Raw genomic sequence first — 18,824 nt, 5'->3', positions numbered from 1 at the left:
TTTATGTGTCACATTATTCACAGGTTTAGGTGTCATATGCTGCAGGCCTTGCTCCCGTTGAGATCCTAAAATAAGGCCTACTTCCTTGTTTTTTGGTCAGCAGTCCAACTAATGAATTCTTAACATATACATCCTTGGTAATTGTAGCTTTGTAACATAACATTCTCAAACCTGCTTAATCCAATTCAGGTTCATGGGAAGCTGAAACATCCTGGTAGTTCTGACTACATGGCAGGAAACGGCCATGGACTGGGTGCCAATCCATAACTGGGCCCATGCTCTATGATAGCGTTTAAAAGTTTTTTTTTTTAATAATTGTTTTAACTGTTTTCAGACAGGCTAGATAAAAAATCACAACTTCCACTTCTTTCTAATTAATTACTGTTGCACTTGCATGATCAGTGTTCACTATAACCAAGATATATGCAAGAAGGGCACTAACAGTCCCAAAGAACTTAAAGTGGATACACAAAATTTGAAAACGAGAAGTCTGAAGATGCAGTAAGGTTGACCCACACTCTCATAGGAGTGTAAACATTTCAAAGAAGAGGAAAATGCTCAGTTTATTGAATCTGTTAACTTTGGTAATAGACAAGATGTCCGAATATTATATTATCATCTGCTTCTACACTCTAACAACAAGACTATGAGTGTACATTTCATTAGTGTCTTCAGGTCTTCAGGTGAATGAGTTAATATTAGCTGGGAGTCTTTCAACTTTATTCATGGCATTGAGAGTTTTCATGTCCTGGATTAGGAGTCAGTGGTGAATTTAGGTATGGGCGGATACCCAGGCTGGCATTTTGCTGGGCATGTGCTCTGTAAATTCCACAGAATGTACACCGCATGCTCCAGACACTGAGGGGTGGTGTGTCTCTCTCCTAAACACCACCCAGGGCTGCACATGGGCTTCGATTGGCACTGTTAGGAGTCCATGTAACCATCTCTAGATAAGGAAATACCTTTTACTCCAGAGACGCTCTGGTGAAGTTTATGTCTTTTGTATATTGCAGTGACCAGAATTATACAGATAACTTTGTAACTTTTGAAATGAAGGTTACTCACACATATCTACTAAAGTCCTGCAAGATGAAAAGTCATACTTGCACAGTCCAGCAAATATGTACATTTTATCTGTAAGCTGTAGAGTGCATGACTTGCTTGCTACTTGATGAGCCTTTCGTCTAAACCTAAATATTTTTCATAATTTTTCAGGGATCAGTTGCGATAGCGGGTGCAGTAGTATGTTGGTTGAAAGACAATCTGGGTATTATACAGTCTGCAGGAGATGTTGGTAAGTGCCGGGCCAGTTTCTTTGTGTATATACAGTAATTCATTGATGCAAATATATAATGATAATGTAAAATGATCAGTCTGTTATTAAATTTGCTTTACTGTATATAATAAACTATTAGGATAACGGATCATTTTCACTGCTTTCTGCTCTGTTCTGTTAAGACTGAATGACTACTAAAGTATGCACTAAACAAAAGTGGTTTTGTAGTTGTTAGCGTTAAACTCAAAATTACGTACATAACTGTAATAAATTCAGTTTTACCAATTAATGGATACTGCAGAATAATTATTTTATATCTTGCTGAAGTGAATGATTTTACTGATAAAATTAATTTTTAGTTCTATCTGTTATGACCTCTAGCTACTTAAAACTTTTATCTCTAGAGTATTTTCTCTTGTGATCTGAATCATCCGTATGGATCCAAGATTGGAGATACTTTAACTTTTTTTCTTCTTTTTTTGATTATGTATTGGGTTTAGTCACATGGAATGTCAGTCTTTTTTTATCATGATTTCATCTTCTATTTCTTTTTCATTTGTCTTTGTCTCCTTCCAAATTTCAACCCATTGAAGAACAGTATCTTTTCTTATCCTTATTTACTAAGTGATCATTAACACTAAGTTGTGTTTTAATATAGCATCAGGATTTGACAAAGTTATAAACTCATTGGTCTAATGAGATGTTCCGAGTTGGCTCCACATTCCCTTGTTGTTACTGGTAGCCTCTTCAACCCGAAACCATCATTAATATACCCAAGGATGAGCCAGGGGACACAAGTCAGGGAACACACAGTCTGCAAGGGATTGATGCAAAGTGTCAAGTGCTTTTATTTAAAGCAAACAAACTGTAGTGTTCCTAAAATGCAGTGTAGATCCTTCAAATTATATATAATCAATAAAATAACATGAAACATGAAGGTTAAGATGTTCCATAAGTAATCCAATAAAATAGAGTTTAAAATAAAATCACAAGCTCCAATGCCTTTTCTAAAATCTAGTGTCTCCTCAGCTGATCCCATCAGAACTTTGCAGTGAGAGGAGACACCAGATGACAGGTTTAATCCTGGGTTTGGACTTCCATAGCCAGTCCTCTCCACGTCTGTAGGACACAATTCTGAATTCCACTTATGTCTTCCTCAGCCAATCTTTTGGCATTTAAAGGGAGACACCTGACAATGGGACTGCTCCTACTCCCCTGTGTAGCTCAATAGCAGCACCCCCTCCTAAGCCCCACACACTCGTGCACCAGCCTGCCACTTACTTCCCTGGCCACCTGCCTACTTTCTTCCCAGCATGGACACTCCTAATCTTGCCGCTTTCTCACATCCTGAACCTCCATTTCTTTTCTCTCTTTATTTCTTGTTTCTTTTCTTTTTTCCCTCCTCTGCCATACGGGCTCCCTTTATAGTCTTGATTAAGCGCAAGTGCTGTCTTCCACCGGCTCTGAGGTGTGAATGAAACACTTGACTGACCTGCTTGTATTTGCACATGAATGCGCGATCAAACAAGCACCCCAGTCATCCTCGAGGAGACGTGGGCATGGTCACACAAACATCTGCACCTGCTTGGAGCCTTCATGCTTCAGGACTCCAGATTATTTAAAACTTTTTGCTTCACCACGGAGCCCTTATCACACCAGCATATAGCGTTTGCAGATTTTGACTATTAACCAACCTTAAAAATGAGTTTCAGACTACCAAAAAAGTGAGTGTATTGCTTTATCACATGCTCCACATGTTGTGTAAATAAAATGGTTTCTCTATACTTTCCTAGCATGTTGTGCCACTGCAAGTTTCACACATCTGATTATATTTTCTGTGCTTTTTCCATTGCAGAAAAGTTAGCAGCATTAGTAGGCACTTCATATGGCTGTTATTTTGTGCCAGCTTTCTCTGGCTTGTATGCTCCTTACTGGGAACCAAGTGCCAGAGGGTAAGTTACAGTTGCTCTCACCCTGGCATTTTGTTAGCTAAACATGATTACCTGGTAATGTTAATCTTTGTCAGTGTGCTTATAGTATGAAATAAATACTAAAAATGCATCTTTATTTAACTGAGGATAAAAAAAGACTTCACATGATGAAATAAGAATGTTTCATAATTCTGTTACTAAATACTCACTGTTTGTATGACTGCAATTTGAACTTCAAAAAATTCAAACTGGGGTGAGTATAGTCCTTAGCTGTAGTTCTAAGATTTGATTAACAGATCTTGCCATGTTTGAAAAAAAAAATTTGGACAGATCCTCAACTGTAAATGAGAATTTATGTTTGTCCAATTTTAAATAGTATAGAACATCAGTTACCCACTGACTTATAACCAGTGGGCAGGGATTCTTCCATTTGAGCAAGATAAGTCTATGTGCTAGTAGTGTGGTAAAGGCAGTTACAATCCGTTTGTCCTTCTCTACTTTAAGCCCATCCAGCTCTTAATGGGCTGGGAATGACTGTGACACCATGGCTGTCTGATAGACATTCAAAGATTTTTTTTTAATCAAATCTTAGATTCAGCATTTATATTGGGGGGAAAAGGGACATCCTTCTTTCTTTGTTGTTGTTAAAGATTTGCTCATGCTGTTGGCTCTGTTCTCTTCCTCTCAGGCGGGAGTTGAATTATGGTTTGTTATGTTTGACATGATTGAATGGAATGTTGTTTCCTTTAAGTAAAACTAGTAAAATTTAACTGTAGTTCTTACCTTCCATTAGTTATACATTGTATGGTATTATTAATTTCCAAATGTCCAGTTGCAGTGACAATAAAAAATATCAAGCACTGACTTTTATTTCAAAGTAATACATTTCATTTATATTATTATTGTTGTGTTTTATGAGTATGTCATAATAGTTCTAAAAACATGATTTCAATATGTAGTGGATAGTACACTTACTACTTTATCTTTTTTTAATTGAGGTTTTTGCCATTGATTAGACCAGACAGAGTTTTTTTTACCACCTTCTAGATTAACTGTAAAAGACATAGCTATGCTGATGCTCAAGTATATTCCATCCTAATTACAGACTGAATATCTGGCTAAAAGGTGCACACAACTGTGAGGCCTATAAGAGACCTGTGGCAACTCTGGAACAATTATAGTCTTCCATGGTTGTGTTGAGAGAAGATACACATGCTATAATTGCCTGCTGCATAACAAATCTGGACTTCACTGAAGTATGGAAAGTTGTTATGAAGAAGGGAGAAAATGTATCATGTTGACTATAATGTGAAAAATGCATGTGAGAAGCCCTGAGAGAAGGAAACAAGTCTTTGGTTTGATGAGACTAAAGTTAACCTTTTCATTAGCACTTCTGTTAGTGTTTGGCACATTCATTGTACTGTTCGTGATTTCGAGAAACAGTGCTACGAGCATGAAGCATAACGATTTCATCATCATGCTACTTAGATTCTGCATGTAAAACATGAAATACATAAAGAAAAAGGGCAAAAGGGATGTGGCAAAATACAAAGAAAGCATGGGCTGAGACTGATGCAGTTTGTATGAAACCTGGGAATTAGGAGCTGATTTATTTTTTTACCAGGACATTGACACAGTGACCCAAATGATGCAGCCAAAGAGAATCCTGAGGCTGAAAATCAGTATTCTGGAGCAGCAGTCTTCAAGATGTTACCAAGTTCTGTTATGCTTCAATCCCCAACCAACTTTAGAGAGCATCAGGACATGTACAGAGACAATCAACAAAGATTTCTTTATCTAGGTGTGCTAGGACTTATTTCAAATATATAGGACTATAATTTCTGGCAAAATTTCTACCTAATAGTGACTTGAACAGGGATCGCAACCTTAACAGTCAGTCATTCTACATTGTTATTTCTAATTTAATTTAGAAGGATCTACACAGTGTCATTTGTACTTTGTCACTGTTGAACTCATTTGGTGTTACTTACTGTATAATTCCAGTGTAATGCAATACAACCAAGAGGTATACAGTATAGCCTTTATTCTGGATTATATAGGATGTCATTTTTTTAATTATGCCAGAAACTATTCCTTGTACACTAATATATTAAATGTAAATATAATCTGGTATTGTATCTCTTCTTTGCAAAAAAAAAAATTATGAAAGATTATTGTAGAAGATAATTATTGTAAAAACAGCTATACAATACATGTTTAAAATGCAAGTGGCACTTAATTTTTGGAATTAGTTTTGTTTCCTGTGTTCTCCATAGTTAACTTGACTGGTCCATTTTTTTTGCCTTAGAATCATCTGTGGCCTAACTCAGTTTACAAATCGAAGCCACCTAGCCTTTGCAGCTTTGGAAGCAGTCTGCTTTCAGACACGGGAGGTGAGCATTTTTTCAGTTAAATGTAATTTTAAACTTTCTTCTCCTATAAATCTCTTTCAGTTTAATTAATGCACATATATGCATGACATAATCCATATATTCTGTAAAGTTTGATTCTGCAGTTACTGTTGAGTTATTATAAATCATCCTCACACCTTCATCTGCAGTCAGTTTCTTTTTAATTTCCAAGAAACTTGATTATACCAGGAGACAATTGTGAATACCTTTGGATAGCTACTTATTTTTCTATTTAAATGGAGGAAGAAGCAGGATCACGCTATATAATTCTATAGGGTTTGAATTGCCTTTTGTTTTATACAGGTGCTAGAAAGTTTGTGAACCTTTTAGATTTTTCTCTGTATCTGCAAAAATATGACCTAAAAGTTATCAGATTTTTACACAAGTCCTGGTTTTCAATAAAGGGAGACCAATTAAACAAATGACACAAAAATTGCTGATATAGTATACTCATTTATTAATTGAGGAAAATCATCCAATGTTACATATTGTGTGAAAAAGTATGTGAAACACTAGGATTATTAATTCATTTGACATGAAGTCATGTGTTTCAATCATTGGAATGAGTGTGCGAGGCATGGCCTCATTTTAAAAAAGCATAAATCTTCATTATGAAAATGTGATCTTCACCAGACAAGTTTGTAGAAGTGTGTCATGATCAAAAGAGATTTCTGACAACCTCTGGAAAAAAAGTTGTTGATGCTCAACAGGCTGCATAAGGTTACTGAATCATTTTAAAGAGTTTAAACTCCACCTCAGTCTCACTGTCAGGCAGAATGTGTACAAATGGAAAAAATTAAACACCATTGTTACCCTCCCCAGGAGTGGTTGACCATTAAAGATAATTCAAGAGCAAAACATTTAATATTCAAGGATCTAAAGGCCTCTATTGCATTGGCTAATATAAGCCAGAAGGCTGTTGGAAGAATATTCTGTGTATGGAGGAGTCAAAAACAGAACCTTTTTGGCTTAAATGAGAAGCACTATGTTTGATGAAAAGCAAACATTGCATTCCAGCTTAAAAACCTTAGCCCATTTGTGAAACATTGTGGTGAGAATATCATGGTTTAGGGTTTCTTTGCTGCCTATGGAACATGACAACTTGCATTTATTGATGGAACTATGAACTCCCTTAACTGAAGCTAAAGAGAAAGTGCATCATGCAGAAGGACAACACACAAGTAATTCTACCTAATGATAGTTAAAGCAGAAGAAATGTAATGTTTTTGAATTGCAGAGTTAATATACTGACCTTAAAATATAGAAGTGTTGTAGAATGGCCTCAATCAAACCGGTCATTCAAGGAAGCCCTCCAGTGTCCCAGAGTTTAAGCAGTTATGTAAAGAGGAATGGACTATGATTCCTACAAGCCAATGTGAAGGGCTCATCAGCAGTTACCAGAAATGTCACACCAGTTATTGAAAGTAAAGATTCACATACTTTTTCGCATACAAAAATGTAATGTTGGATCATTTTCCCCAATAATTAAATAGAAAAAGTATAATGTTTTTGTGTCATTTGTTTAGGTCATATTTTTGCAGATGCAGAGAAAATTCTAAAAGGTTCAAAAACTTTCTATCACCTGTATAAAACAAAAAACAATTCAAACCCTATACAATTATATAGTGTTAACCTCAAACCTAACCAATATTTTATGTAAAGTACTGCAACAGGTCAAAATGACCAAGATTGTGATTTAGAATGATGCCAATAACATAACATTATATGAAGAATATTATATCTTATTTATTTACTTTATATCTTGGTATTACTCTTGTTTAACTTCCAGCATAAATGTACACTTTTTGATGTGCACAACTCAATATTCCTTGTATATACAGGCAGGCTTTAATTGTCCTGTGGACAATTTTAAACCAATTTCATATGAAATTGGAACCTTCACTAAGTATGTTTGTTAATGGGGAAAAAATGGAAAATATACATATTGCTTATTTTACAGAAACATGTTTCAAACCTATACATAAAAAGACAATGAAGAAACATTGCTGTAATCTCAAAACACAAATAACTTAAATTAAACATAACTACTACACATTTTGTAAATATGTTGACTTATCCTACAGTTTATCTCATCTCTTGTTGAGTTGGAAAAGGCATAATGATGTTATGGAAACCCATTACTAACTGATGATTGTGGGATGCATGCTACCTCTAGTCTGCTCCTCACAGCAACTATTGTATGTTCACAGAGACAGCACAGCTTGGATATGCACTGTAGTAACTAGTTTTCTCCATTCATGTGTAAAAAATGAAAGTTGCTAGATGAAAATTAACTGAAAAAAGTCTAAATTAGCGTAAGCCACTCTAATTCAGGGTGCTCATAAGAAAGGTAATGATTTACTTCATGAGGTAAAGGTACATAATTAACAAGAATAATTGCCTCAGATATTTAAAATATTAAAATGTGTGCTTCAATTAAACTTTTTAAATTCTAAATATACTCTATTATAATAGAAACTTGTCATGTTCACCCTCTGATAGAGGTCCATAGAGAGCTAGATTCCCAGTAAAGGATCCAAAATCACAAATAACATTATATTTGTAATAACTGTCCTTGAAATAGTCTAAAACAACATTCCACATGCTTATTTTTAAAAATTGTCAATTTTAACCTTCTATAGTTACTTTTATAGGACTAGAACCACTATTACAAAAAATATGATAATATCAGTAAAATCAAAATAGCACAAAACATTCCACATGCCTATATTACCAATACCCAGTTTTTGTGAAGTTTCTTGAAAAGAAGTAACTTTGACACTTTGTATCCCATTAGGGGAGTACTTTCCTTTATAGGGGGAACCCCAAAAAGCTTTATATCTTACATAACAAGACCTGAAGATGTGTTGAATGGTGTATCATATGTGGGAGTTTTCTTGTATTGGTGAGTCAAGGACTGCCGAGCAAAAAGAACAGATGTGGTTCCAAAGCATTCAGCTGAAAAGACAAATTTGGGGGTTTAATGCGTATCTGTGAAATTGCTGTTAACTCAACATGGGTCTAACCCAAGACATGCCTGTATATCTCCTAAAATGTGGCTGGCACAGTGTAACATTGTAATTAGCATTGCTTCCTCAAGGCAGAGCCCAGCCAACACACTGTTTGTGTGGAGTTGTTCAGTTTAGTTTACATTAATTTCTTCATAAATTATTAAGATGTGTATATTAGGATGGCTGGTAAAAGTGATTTATGTTAGAGTGTGTGCCTTGTACTCGGTGATGGTGGGGTAGGCCACAGCCCTCTGTAGAACTGTATTTAGAATAACTAGATTTTGAAATTTATGGAATACTGTAATGTACAAGTGTAAGTTAATAAAATTGAAGTTTATGGCTCCATTTTCCTTATTTTTGTTAATGCAAATTTGGAAGTTTAAATGAGCTATTTATCATTTAATGGTTTTCATTGTATTTTTATACAGATATTTCTTGATCTTTACTTTGGATCTTGACATCTTTTGTCTTAACTTAATTTAGACACAGTTAAGTTCAAATAAATACAACACAACACGTCATTTTCCCTGTAGATATTTTGTCCTAAATTGTTTGTCCACACTAGATGTCAAAACATAATTGTCAAACAGTCCTAACTCTGTATATTTTCCTGTTTGCACTTTATGTAGAACTATTCTTTCATGTCATTCTACTTAAAAACAGTTTATTCTTTGACTGGTTGGATGAAAACTATCCAACAGTGCAAACACAGGGAGACCATAGACACAAAACTTTACGGAATCCTTCACCAAGATACAGTTTGATAATGAAAGGCATTGTTTTGCCTCTTTCCTATCTCATATTTTCCCAGTAATTATTGTTACCTAGAATGTAGTCTTTTCAAGGATGCCTATCTTTTGTTCCAACATGCTGTTTAAATTCCAACGTTTACAATTTCCAGTGTCTTGACTTTGCAGTGTTTATCAATAAAACCAAAGATCAGTCTTTTAAGGTAACAAGTATTGACTCTACTTTTATGTGAGACTTTGCGTTTTCCTTATTACCGGTAGTTTAAGAAGAAAAAAACCATAAAAGACATTGGCGCCATCACTACTTTTCAATAAAAATCTGAAGTAATACACACAATGTGCAGAGTTTTTGCTTTGTTTCAGTTGAGCTGAGCAACTCAGTAATTTTATAAAATGAATGATTTTTATTAGTTATCTAATTTCTTTTAAAATAAAACACCAAAGTAATTTTCTGTTTTCATAGCAGAGTGTTACTTATTCTGGTTTTCAGTTTCAAAGATTAGACTTAAAAATGTTTAAATAATACCAAATAAACATATCTTTTGTTCTGTGACATATTTCAGATTTTAGATGCCATGAACAGAGACAGTGGAATCCCACTTGCTCAGCTTCAGGTGGATGGAGGGATGACCAGCAATAAACTGTTGATGCAGCTTCAGGCTGACATTCTGTGCATCCCAGTAGGTGAGCGCTACATCCTTCCCCATTCTTTTTTAATCTGGGTGTCCATTTCTTGTTTGCATTTATTTATTTATTTAGCTGACACTTGTATATACAAAGTGACTTACAAATAGCAAGTGTACAGTTGTAGTACTGGCAGGTTAATTAACATTTAAAAGGTTAGTCAGTGAGAAAACCTGGTTTTCCCACAAGCAAAGATATTTCTTTCATCTTAATTGGACTAATAGTTTTAAAATACAATTAAGTTTTAAAGATAAACACTAGTCATAATTAGCAAAAAGTCAAAGATGCTAGAGCATTATAGCTGATGAGTGTATGATCTATGTAAACAGCTTCTGCCTAGCCGTTTCTTTTGCACATTTCAATATCGTAATCTAGAACTCCCTGGCCTTGTAAAAGTGTGTCTTCTCCTTCTAAGTTAGCACAGACTTGGTGAGATTTTTTTTATTAAGTCTCTGAATTTTCATTTCCATAATTTTGGTCTTAAAATTCAACTTTAATGTATTGAGGTGGTGGTACTACAGAACATACAATTGTTCACAATACATTTTTTGATCATTGATAACAATGTATATGAACTGTTTCCTCCTAAAATCTACTATCAGCTTGGTTTTAGAAGTATTGACCAGTTGATAAGCATCATAATCTTGCCCTTTCACAGTTTCATCATTGCTAGTGAGTGACCTTTTAAGTTTTTTGTATCAAAAAAAAAAAAAAACTGATGACACCAAACTTGTTAGGCTATTAATTGAAAGTACAAAGGTTGTCTTTATATGACAGTTAATAGATTAATCCATTAATGGAGGGTAATGCCTTTGTATTAAACATTTGATTTTACTATATGGTTAATTAGATGTTTTTAATGTTTGCTAAATTTGAGTTCATTGAATGCAGTGAAACCATCTATGCCAGAGACTACTGCTCTTGGAGCGGCTATGGCAGCTGGAGCAGCTGAGGGTGTGAGAGTTTGGAGCCTGGACCCAAAGGATTTAACTGCTGTAACATGTGAAAGATTTGAGCCTCAGATCAATCCTGAAGGTATGCTCTAAATCATAGTCATTTTTTTGAATTTTAAATTAAGAAATGAAAATAGCAATAAAAGAATTGTCTTTGTTTTCTTTTTGATTATTTAAAACTGTCTTTGTATTATATTATTAGAATACAGAATTTAGCTGATTGTCATATTTTACATACTTATTATGTACATTTTCATTATCAAGTATCCCATTCTAAATCATTAAACATTTACAAAGTATTGCATTTAATACCCATCTCTGCTGATTTGGTAGTCTTTTTGCAAGTAAATTCACTATTCAGTCAGATATGAAATGCTGTGTGTTTAAAGGTATGGGATATACTGTATATGAGGTCACTGTTGACTTTTTACTTGGTTTGCAAAAAATTATTAAAGATAAACTGCATTTTTTTTTGGAAATAAAGACAAAAGTAAACGTATTAAAAAAGTATTACTTCACTATGAATGCAATTCTACCAAAAATGGCATTCTAGGCTGAGCAGTTTATACATTTTTATATTTTAAACAATCGGTTAAGGTGAAAGGTTTGTGTTGCTCACAACTCGGACAATTCGGGTAGCTTTGTTTTGTCAGAGATGTCCGAGTTGTAATTCAGAGTTTCTGACTCGACAACTAGAATTTACTGTTTGTATGAGAGCATGTGAACACAGCAACAGAAAACACCATTTGTCGAACAGTGATAAAAGATGAGATTCAGTAATCTTAATGCAAATGTGTATTATCTGGTAACAAGCACTGGTTAGTACTAGTTGTGTTTGGTGATTATGATGATAGTCTGAAAGCCTGGATGGTTATCTGCAATATCTGTTTTTTTTTTCCCTTTTAAGTGAAATTATGGGAGATTTTTGTCTAAACATTGAATCAACTTTACACTTGACAATAGCCCAATTCTCTCTTTTTTTAATAGAAAAAATATATACGCAATACAGTAGAGTCTCGCTTATCCTACCTTCGCTTATCCAACATTCTGTATTATCCGACGTCCCACCGCAAAAAAAAAACAAAACAAAAAAAAAAATATGCATCAATCGGCAACAAGAACTGCAAGTTGCGAGCGTGAGCGTAGTCTGTTTTTTGTTGCTTCCGACTCTGTCGCAGCTAATTACAGTGGAACCTCGGTTTGCGAGCATAATTCATTCTGGAAATCTGCTTGCAGTCTAAAGCACTCGTACAGTATATCAATGCGAATTTCTCCATAAGAAATAATGGAAACTCAGATGATTCGTTCCACAACCCAAAACTATTCATATAAAAATGATTAATACAAAATATAAAGTAAAAATACATAAAACAAATTAACCTGCACTTTACCTTTGTAAAGAATCATGGCTGGTGTGAGTGAGTTTCTAAACTCTTGTGGGATTCCACCCAACGGGATGACATGCGGAGGAGCATCCCAAAGTAATCACAGTCTCCCAGCGCTGTAGCAGTTCGATGTAAAAGCCAATCCAAAAAGATCGCGGACATGCTATAAGCGCCTGCCGTTGATGGGTGATACAAGGAACAAAGGACATTATAAATGCGCTGGGCTCAGTATTACTTTCCCCCCGACTATGCCTGACTGCTGTGTCTGTGTATAGGAGAATGAAAGATCCTGCTACATTAAATAACCTCCCTGTTGCTGTTTCAAGGTTAATAAAGCTGGTGTTGCTAAAAGTACTGAGACTCAGCTTCGAGTTTTCGGGTGCAAGACGGGGATTCGCACGTCACAGCACAAACACACACACGCAGTCACAATGCTGTAGTAGACAGTATGCGCTTGTACAGCTGTTGACTATATTAGTGACGGAGTTAAGGCTCTAGAAACTGCAATTAATTATTGAGCAACAAGAAGAAGCTACAGGAATCGACATAATGAAGCTGCAAAGATGGCGAGACTTCACAGTGAAGAAACGGCACTCATCAGGAAAGCAGACTAAGATCAAAAATGTCTTTAAATCATCACAGGACTGAACTTTTTAAGTACAGTACATACTGTATTTAACGTCAGACAGTTATTTAACTGTAAATTAATTTTTTCAGTTAATTTTTTTCTGTTGTTTTGTTGTAAAACATGATTATTAGGTTCGTAATGTGTAAAATTATAACATAGTTTGACGTTTAATAGGTTTTTTTTCCTAACACCTGCCATTAATCCAACATTTTCGCTTATTCGACATTCGGCCGGCCCGTTTATGTCTGATAAGCGAGACTCTACTGTATTTGCTAAACATTAAATAGTCAACACCCTTTTTAAGCTGACTGAAACGTTGATATAGTTTTTAAAAACAGTGATCAAATACGGTCATTAACAGTGACAATTTAATAAGCCTTCTTTTTACTAACTCTCTACAAAAGTCTTTTAAGATATGAACTTCATTTATTTCATTTTTCATTAAAAAATGCTTTTTTGTTGTATATTTTGAAATCGGCTATTTATTTCCTTTTCTCAAAACCTGCAGTCTAACATACATATTTGTAAATGGTTGATTTGAAGATGCACATATTTTAATTAAATAATGTTTATTTTAATTTTCAACATTTGAATAACTAGATACAGTAAAATTGTATTTTTAAAATGATTTAATCAAAGATACACCATCAGAAAATATATGGGAGAAATTGGAATTTTTAATAACTTTCAATTTTATAAAGAAATGGTTAAGATATGTATTAATCTGTGAATGTGGATGATCTTTTCCTATGGGTTTAATTAGTGCCTTTCTAAATACTGTAATACAATAACAGTTTAACAGTTTGTATTAATGCTGTGAGCTTAAAACTTACTGAGCATCACCATCATGCAAAAATGGTTTTCAAAAGAAATATTACTATTCAGATTCTTTTCCTGAATTGTTTACACTGTTTTAATTTTTAATGTTGCATATTTCATTACCAGCCGAGCATACCCTACTTGTGAATACATTCAATCGATACAGTTAAGAGCAGTAGATGACCAATGTCTTGTAATGCATGCAATTCCAATAGTCTGTTAATTCACTTTTTTAATATGCTTGCTATACAGAGAGTGAACTTCGGTATGCTCGTTGGAAAAAGGCCGTGCTAAAGGCAATGGACTGGGAGACCAGTGAGCCCTTGTCTAATGGCAATGGTAAGTCTCTTGCACTTTGTAATGAAAATTATTTTTTGTCACTGTTCTTATCATTTACTGCACATAGCTTTGCCTTTGAAAATGAACAAAAAGAAAGCATTCTATTAAAAAAGATCATTTGGCTGAAATCCTGATTATTTTAGTTATTAAAATATCTACAAAATGTAATATTGCTTCAGAATATTTGAGTGGTATAATAAAACATGTCTGCCCATTTTTCCAAAGTAAAATATGTTCATTCAAAATAGCAAATAACTTAAATGTTCAGTAAATATGAGTTCAGGACACCCAAGTGTGTGTGATTTATAATCAGGTTTTGAAGATATTAGCTAATGACTTTATTTTGAGCTATTAGAAAATAAACAACTAACATTGCACAAGACCCACTTTTTTGGCTATCTGTTGCTAATAAGTTGTTTAGTTAGAGGCTAATTACAGAAACGTATAATGTCATATTGTAGGCAGTGTTGTGCAGCACACTGCAGCTTTGTGATTTCTTTAATTGGTACATGGACAGTACCTAGTAGTGAGTTAGTATCACCCTCACAACAGCCCAAATTTACCAAAGCATGGATTCAATACGTTTCCAAAGGTGTCACAGAGGGATGCTGGTCCATGCTAATTTCAGTCTGTCCTTTAGTTGTTCAAAGTTAGCAAGGAGTAATTTATTGTTCTAACAGACTTTATTGAATTCATCTATGTTGACTATGGAGGTTGTTATTTAATATGAATTTTCACTGTCATATTTCTGAAACCAAGCCTTGTGGCATAAAGCATTATTCTGCTGATTAGGCCCATTTGTAGGATGCAGTGCTCCATGGTTGGCAATGAAGTTCAGATATCCCATGATACTTAAATGTTGCTCACAACATACCCACTTCCTTCACACTGTCAACAGCAACTTGCATTTATTTGTAACACCCAGCAGGATGGATTAATTGCGTTCTCTCTGTATTCTCATTCTCTCAAAAGCAAGTATCTACAGTAATAAGAATTTTATCCAGCCAGCTGATATTTTTACAGTACTGCAGTGTCCAGTGTGCATGTTCCTTAACTCTCTTTAATCCACATATCGTGAATTCTAATATGTACAGTCATGGCCGAAATTGTCAGCACCCCTGGAGTATTCTTAGAAAATGCACCATTTCTCCCAGAAAATTATTGCAATTACAAATGTTTTGGTATACACGTTTATTTCCTTTATGTGCATTGAAACAATACAAAATACAGAGAAAAAAAAGCCAAATTTGACATGTCACACAGAACTCCAAAAATGGGCAGGACAAAATTATTGGCACCTTTTTAAAATTGTGGGTAAATCGTTTTATTTCAAGCATATGATGCTCGTTTGAACTCACCTGTGGCAAGAAACAGGTGCTGGCAATATAGCAATCACACCTGAAGCCAGTTAAAATGGAGAAAAGTTGACTCAACCTTTCTGTTGTGTGTCTGAGTGTGCCACACTAAGCATGGAGAACAGAAAGAAGAGCAGAGAATTGTCTGAGGACTTGAGAACAAAAATTGTGGAACAAATATCAACAATCTCAAGGCTACAAGTGCATCTCCAGAGATCTTCATGTTCCTTTGTCCACTGTACGCAACATAATCAAGAAGTTCACAACACATGGCACTGTAGCTAATTTCCCTGGACGTGGACGGAAGAGAAAAATTGATAAAAGACTGCAACAAAGGATAGTCCAAATGGTGGATAAACAGCCCAATCAACTTCAAAACATATTCAAGCTGTTCTGCAGACTCAGGGTGCAACAGTGTCAGCTCGAACTATCCGTCAACATCTGAACAAAATGAAACGCTATGGCAGGAGAGCCAGAAGGACCCCACTGCTGACACAGAAACATAAAAAAATCAGACTGGAGTTTGCCAAAATGTACTTGAGGAAGCCAAAATTCTTCCGGGTGAATGTCTTGTGGACAGATGAGACCAAGGTAGAGCTTTTTGGTAAAGCTCATCATTCTACTGTTTACAGAAAACAGAATGAGGCCTGCGAAGAAAAGAACATAGTACCTACAGTCAAACATGGTGGAGGTTTCAAGATGTTTTGGGGATGTTTTGCTGCCTCTGGCACTGGATATCTTGACTGTGTGCAGGGCATCATGAAATCTGAAGACTACCAAAAGATATTGGGGAGCAATGTAGGGCCCAGTGTCAGAAAGCTGGGTCTGTGTCAGAGGTCATGGGTGTTCCAGCAGGACAATGACCCCAAACATACCTCTAAAAGCACCCAGAAATGGTTGAAGACAAAGCGCTGGATAGCTCTGAAGTGGCCAGCAATGAGTCCGGATCTAAATCCGATTGAACACTTATGGAGAGATCTCAAAATTGCTGTTGGGAGAAGGCGTCCTTCAAATCTGAGAGACCTTGAGCAGTTTGCAAAAGAAGTGTGGTCAGAAATTCCAGTTGAGAGGTGTCACAAGTTTTTTTGTTGATGGTTTTAGGAAGCGCTTGATTTCAGTTATTTTTTCCAAAGGGCATGCAACCAGATATTAAGTTGAGGGTGCCAATAATTTTGTCCAGCCTGGTTTTTGAGTTTTGTGTGAAATGATGTCAGATTTGGCTTTTTTTCTTTGTTTTTTTTGTGTTGTTCCAATGCTCATAAAGGAAATAAACATGTGTATACCAAAACATTTGTAATTGCAACAATTCTCTGGAAGAAATGGTGTATTATCTAGGAAAATTCCAGGGGTACCGATAATTTTGGCCATGACTGTATCTCTCAACACAGTTCTTATGTTATCCTTTAAGATTACTGGCTGAAGCCCATCTCTTAAACTGCACTTTTTATGTTAGTTTCTGTTTGCTCATGTCATCAATAGTCTTACTATTTTTCATACACTGTAGTTTTAAGAAAATCCATAAAGAGGGGGCAAGCAACTCTTAAAAATACAGGTTTAAACCAGACAAGAGTTGATATCCTATTGTGCACAAAAAGGAAATAATTTAGACTGAAGTTAACAAACACAAAATGGAAGCTCAAGAACAAAAAAGTCTAAAGTCACAAATGTGTAGAAATGGACAAAAGCAATAAAGTTGAATGGCAGAAATATACAGTATTTTGGTTTGACTACAATAATAAATAGAAGACATGAGTTGGGTTTCTATCAGCCTTACTCCCTTACATATATCTTTGTTGTTTTCATTCACAATGTTGAAAGACACATTTCACTTTTATGTTTGTAATATTTTTTTCTATTAAACATCTCAATTTTGGACATTAGCTTATTAAAGTGTATGAAGAACAGTAATACAACTATGTGAATGTTATGGTGTAGTGTACTACATATATTAAAGTTTTATAACCTCTGTTCAAATAATAGCTATATTCCATCACACACAAAAACATGTCATCCAAGATTAAACACTGACTTCATTTCCTTTGCCATGACTTCATAAACACAAGTATTTTTCCCTCGCTGTACATTTTGCTGCACTGTATTTATATATTAATAAATGAATTTACTTCTTTTTAGCAATGATAATTTTCAGCTTGTTCTGTTTAGACAGTGATTCCAGACATACCTTAAAAATGCATGTTATTTTTTCTTACAATTGTTAACAGTAATTTTTCAATGATTACTTGCTAAATTAAACAACTAATTTTGTTGGTTGATTTTGATTTAACTTGATTAATGGCTGACTATTTATTAATAACCGACAAGGACATCCTATTTTGATTATAACAAATTAAACAGAAAGGTTTTGTTTTTGATTAATATAAATTTTCACCAAAGCAGGTTCTTTGTTTATGTAGAATCATTTATCATTGGTAATTTTAGAAATTGAATACTTAATTTAAAAAATTAGAGATTGACCAAATATGTTATTTTCAGTTTCAGCCAAAACTGAAAGCATGCAGAAACTTTTAACAATGCTTAACAACTGAAACACATGCCTCATTTTAAAAATTTGGCATTTCATGTGCTAAGGCATATTATATATCTTTGCAATTAAAACTAAAAACCTTACATGGCATGCGCCTGAATATACTTGGTTTTTAGTGTTACACGGGTGAAAAAAGAATATATGGCTTTTATTAACCCATTGGAAAGAAAGCAAGCCTCAGAGTTGACCTGCACTACATTTTATATTGTAATCTGTGGTTTCCAACTTCAAATCATTCCCGTAGATGAAGAACACCGTACACAGGTTACAACAGGCGTCTTCTCTACAGGTTGCATTTTTTCTCCCAAGATTAAAGGTATTACAAAACCAAATGCACACAGAGCTACTACATTAGCATGGTAGACTCCTTGTTTGTTGCTGTTGCCTCGTGGATCCAGTGTCTTTGATGTGAACCTCTCTCTTGGTTTTTGTCAGTGTAGAGTTTGCACATTCTCCCAGTGCCTGTGTGGGTATTCCTTTGGGTCTGTGTGGTTTTCTCCCACAATTCAAAGATGTGCTTGTTAGTTCAAAAGAAAATTTAAAAAGGGCCACATGTGGGCATGTACTTGAATGGAGTTTTGCAAAAGACTGGTGCCCTTGCTAAGGCTGGTTCCTGCTCTGTACTCTGCCACCAAGATATTCTCTAGCCCTGTGTAATGATTAAAAGGATTTGAGAATGCTATGTTACGTGTACTTTCCTTTAAAAGCTCAAAACACTGCCTATTTTTAAAAGTATTG

At 34.9% G+C, this 18,824-nt stretch overlaps 1 protein-coding gene across 3 annotated transcripts in view; it reads left to right on the top strand.

Moving 5' to 3' along the window:
* gk (glycerol kinase) overlaps nt 1-18,824 on the top strand; it is an 89,965-nt gene that overhangs the window by 50,376 nt on the left and 20,765 nt on the right. For all 3 annotated transcript variants that reach the window (XM_039745215.1, XM_039745216.1, XM_039745217.1), the window contains 6 exons: nt 1,216-1,294; nt 3,132-3,228; nt 5,516-5,600; nt 9,942-10,062; nt 10,954-11,097; nt 14,100-14,186. In XM_039745215.1, the coding sequence (XP_039601149.1) occupies nt 1,216-1,294; nt 3,132-3,228; nt 5,516-5,600; nt 9,942-10,062; nt 10,954-11,097; nt 14,100-14,186 (613 nt within the window). The remainder of the gene's footprint in view (nt 1-1,215; nt 1,295-3,131; nt 3,229-5,515; nt 5,601-9,941; nt 10,063-10,953; nt 11,098-14,099; nt 14,187-18,824) is intronic.

Source organism: Polypterus senegalus, chromosome 2 (assembly GCF_016835505.1).
Source record: "Polypterus senegalus isolate Bchr_013 chromosome 2, ASM1683550v1, whole genome shotgun sequence".
Taxonomy (NCBI): domain Eukaryota; kingdom Metazoa; phylum Chordata; class Cladistia; order Polypteriformes; family Polypteridae; genus Polypterus; species Polypterus senegalus.
The sequence above is the reverse complement of the archived record's forward strand: the minus strand, read 5'-3'. Positions and strand labels throughout refer to the sequence as shown.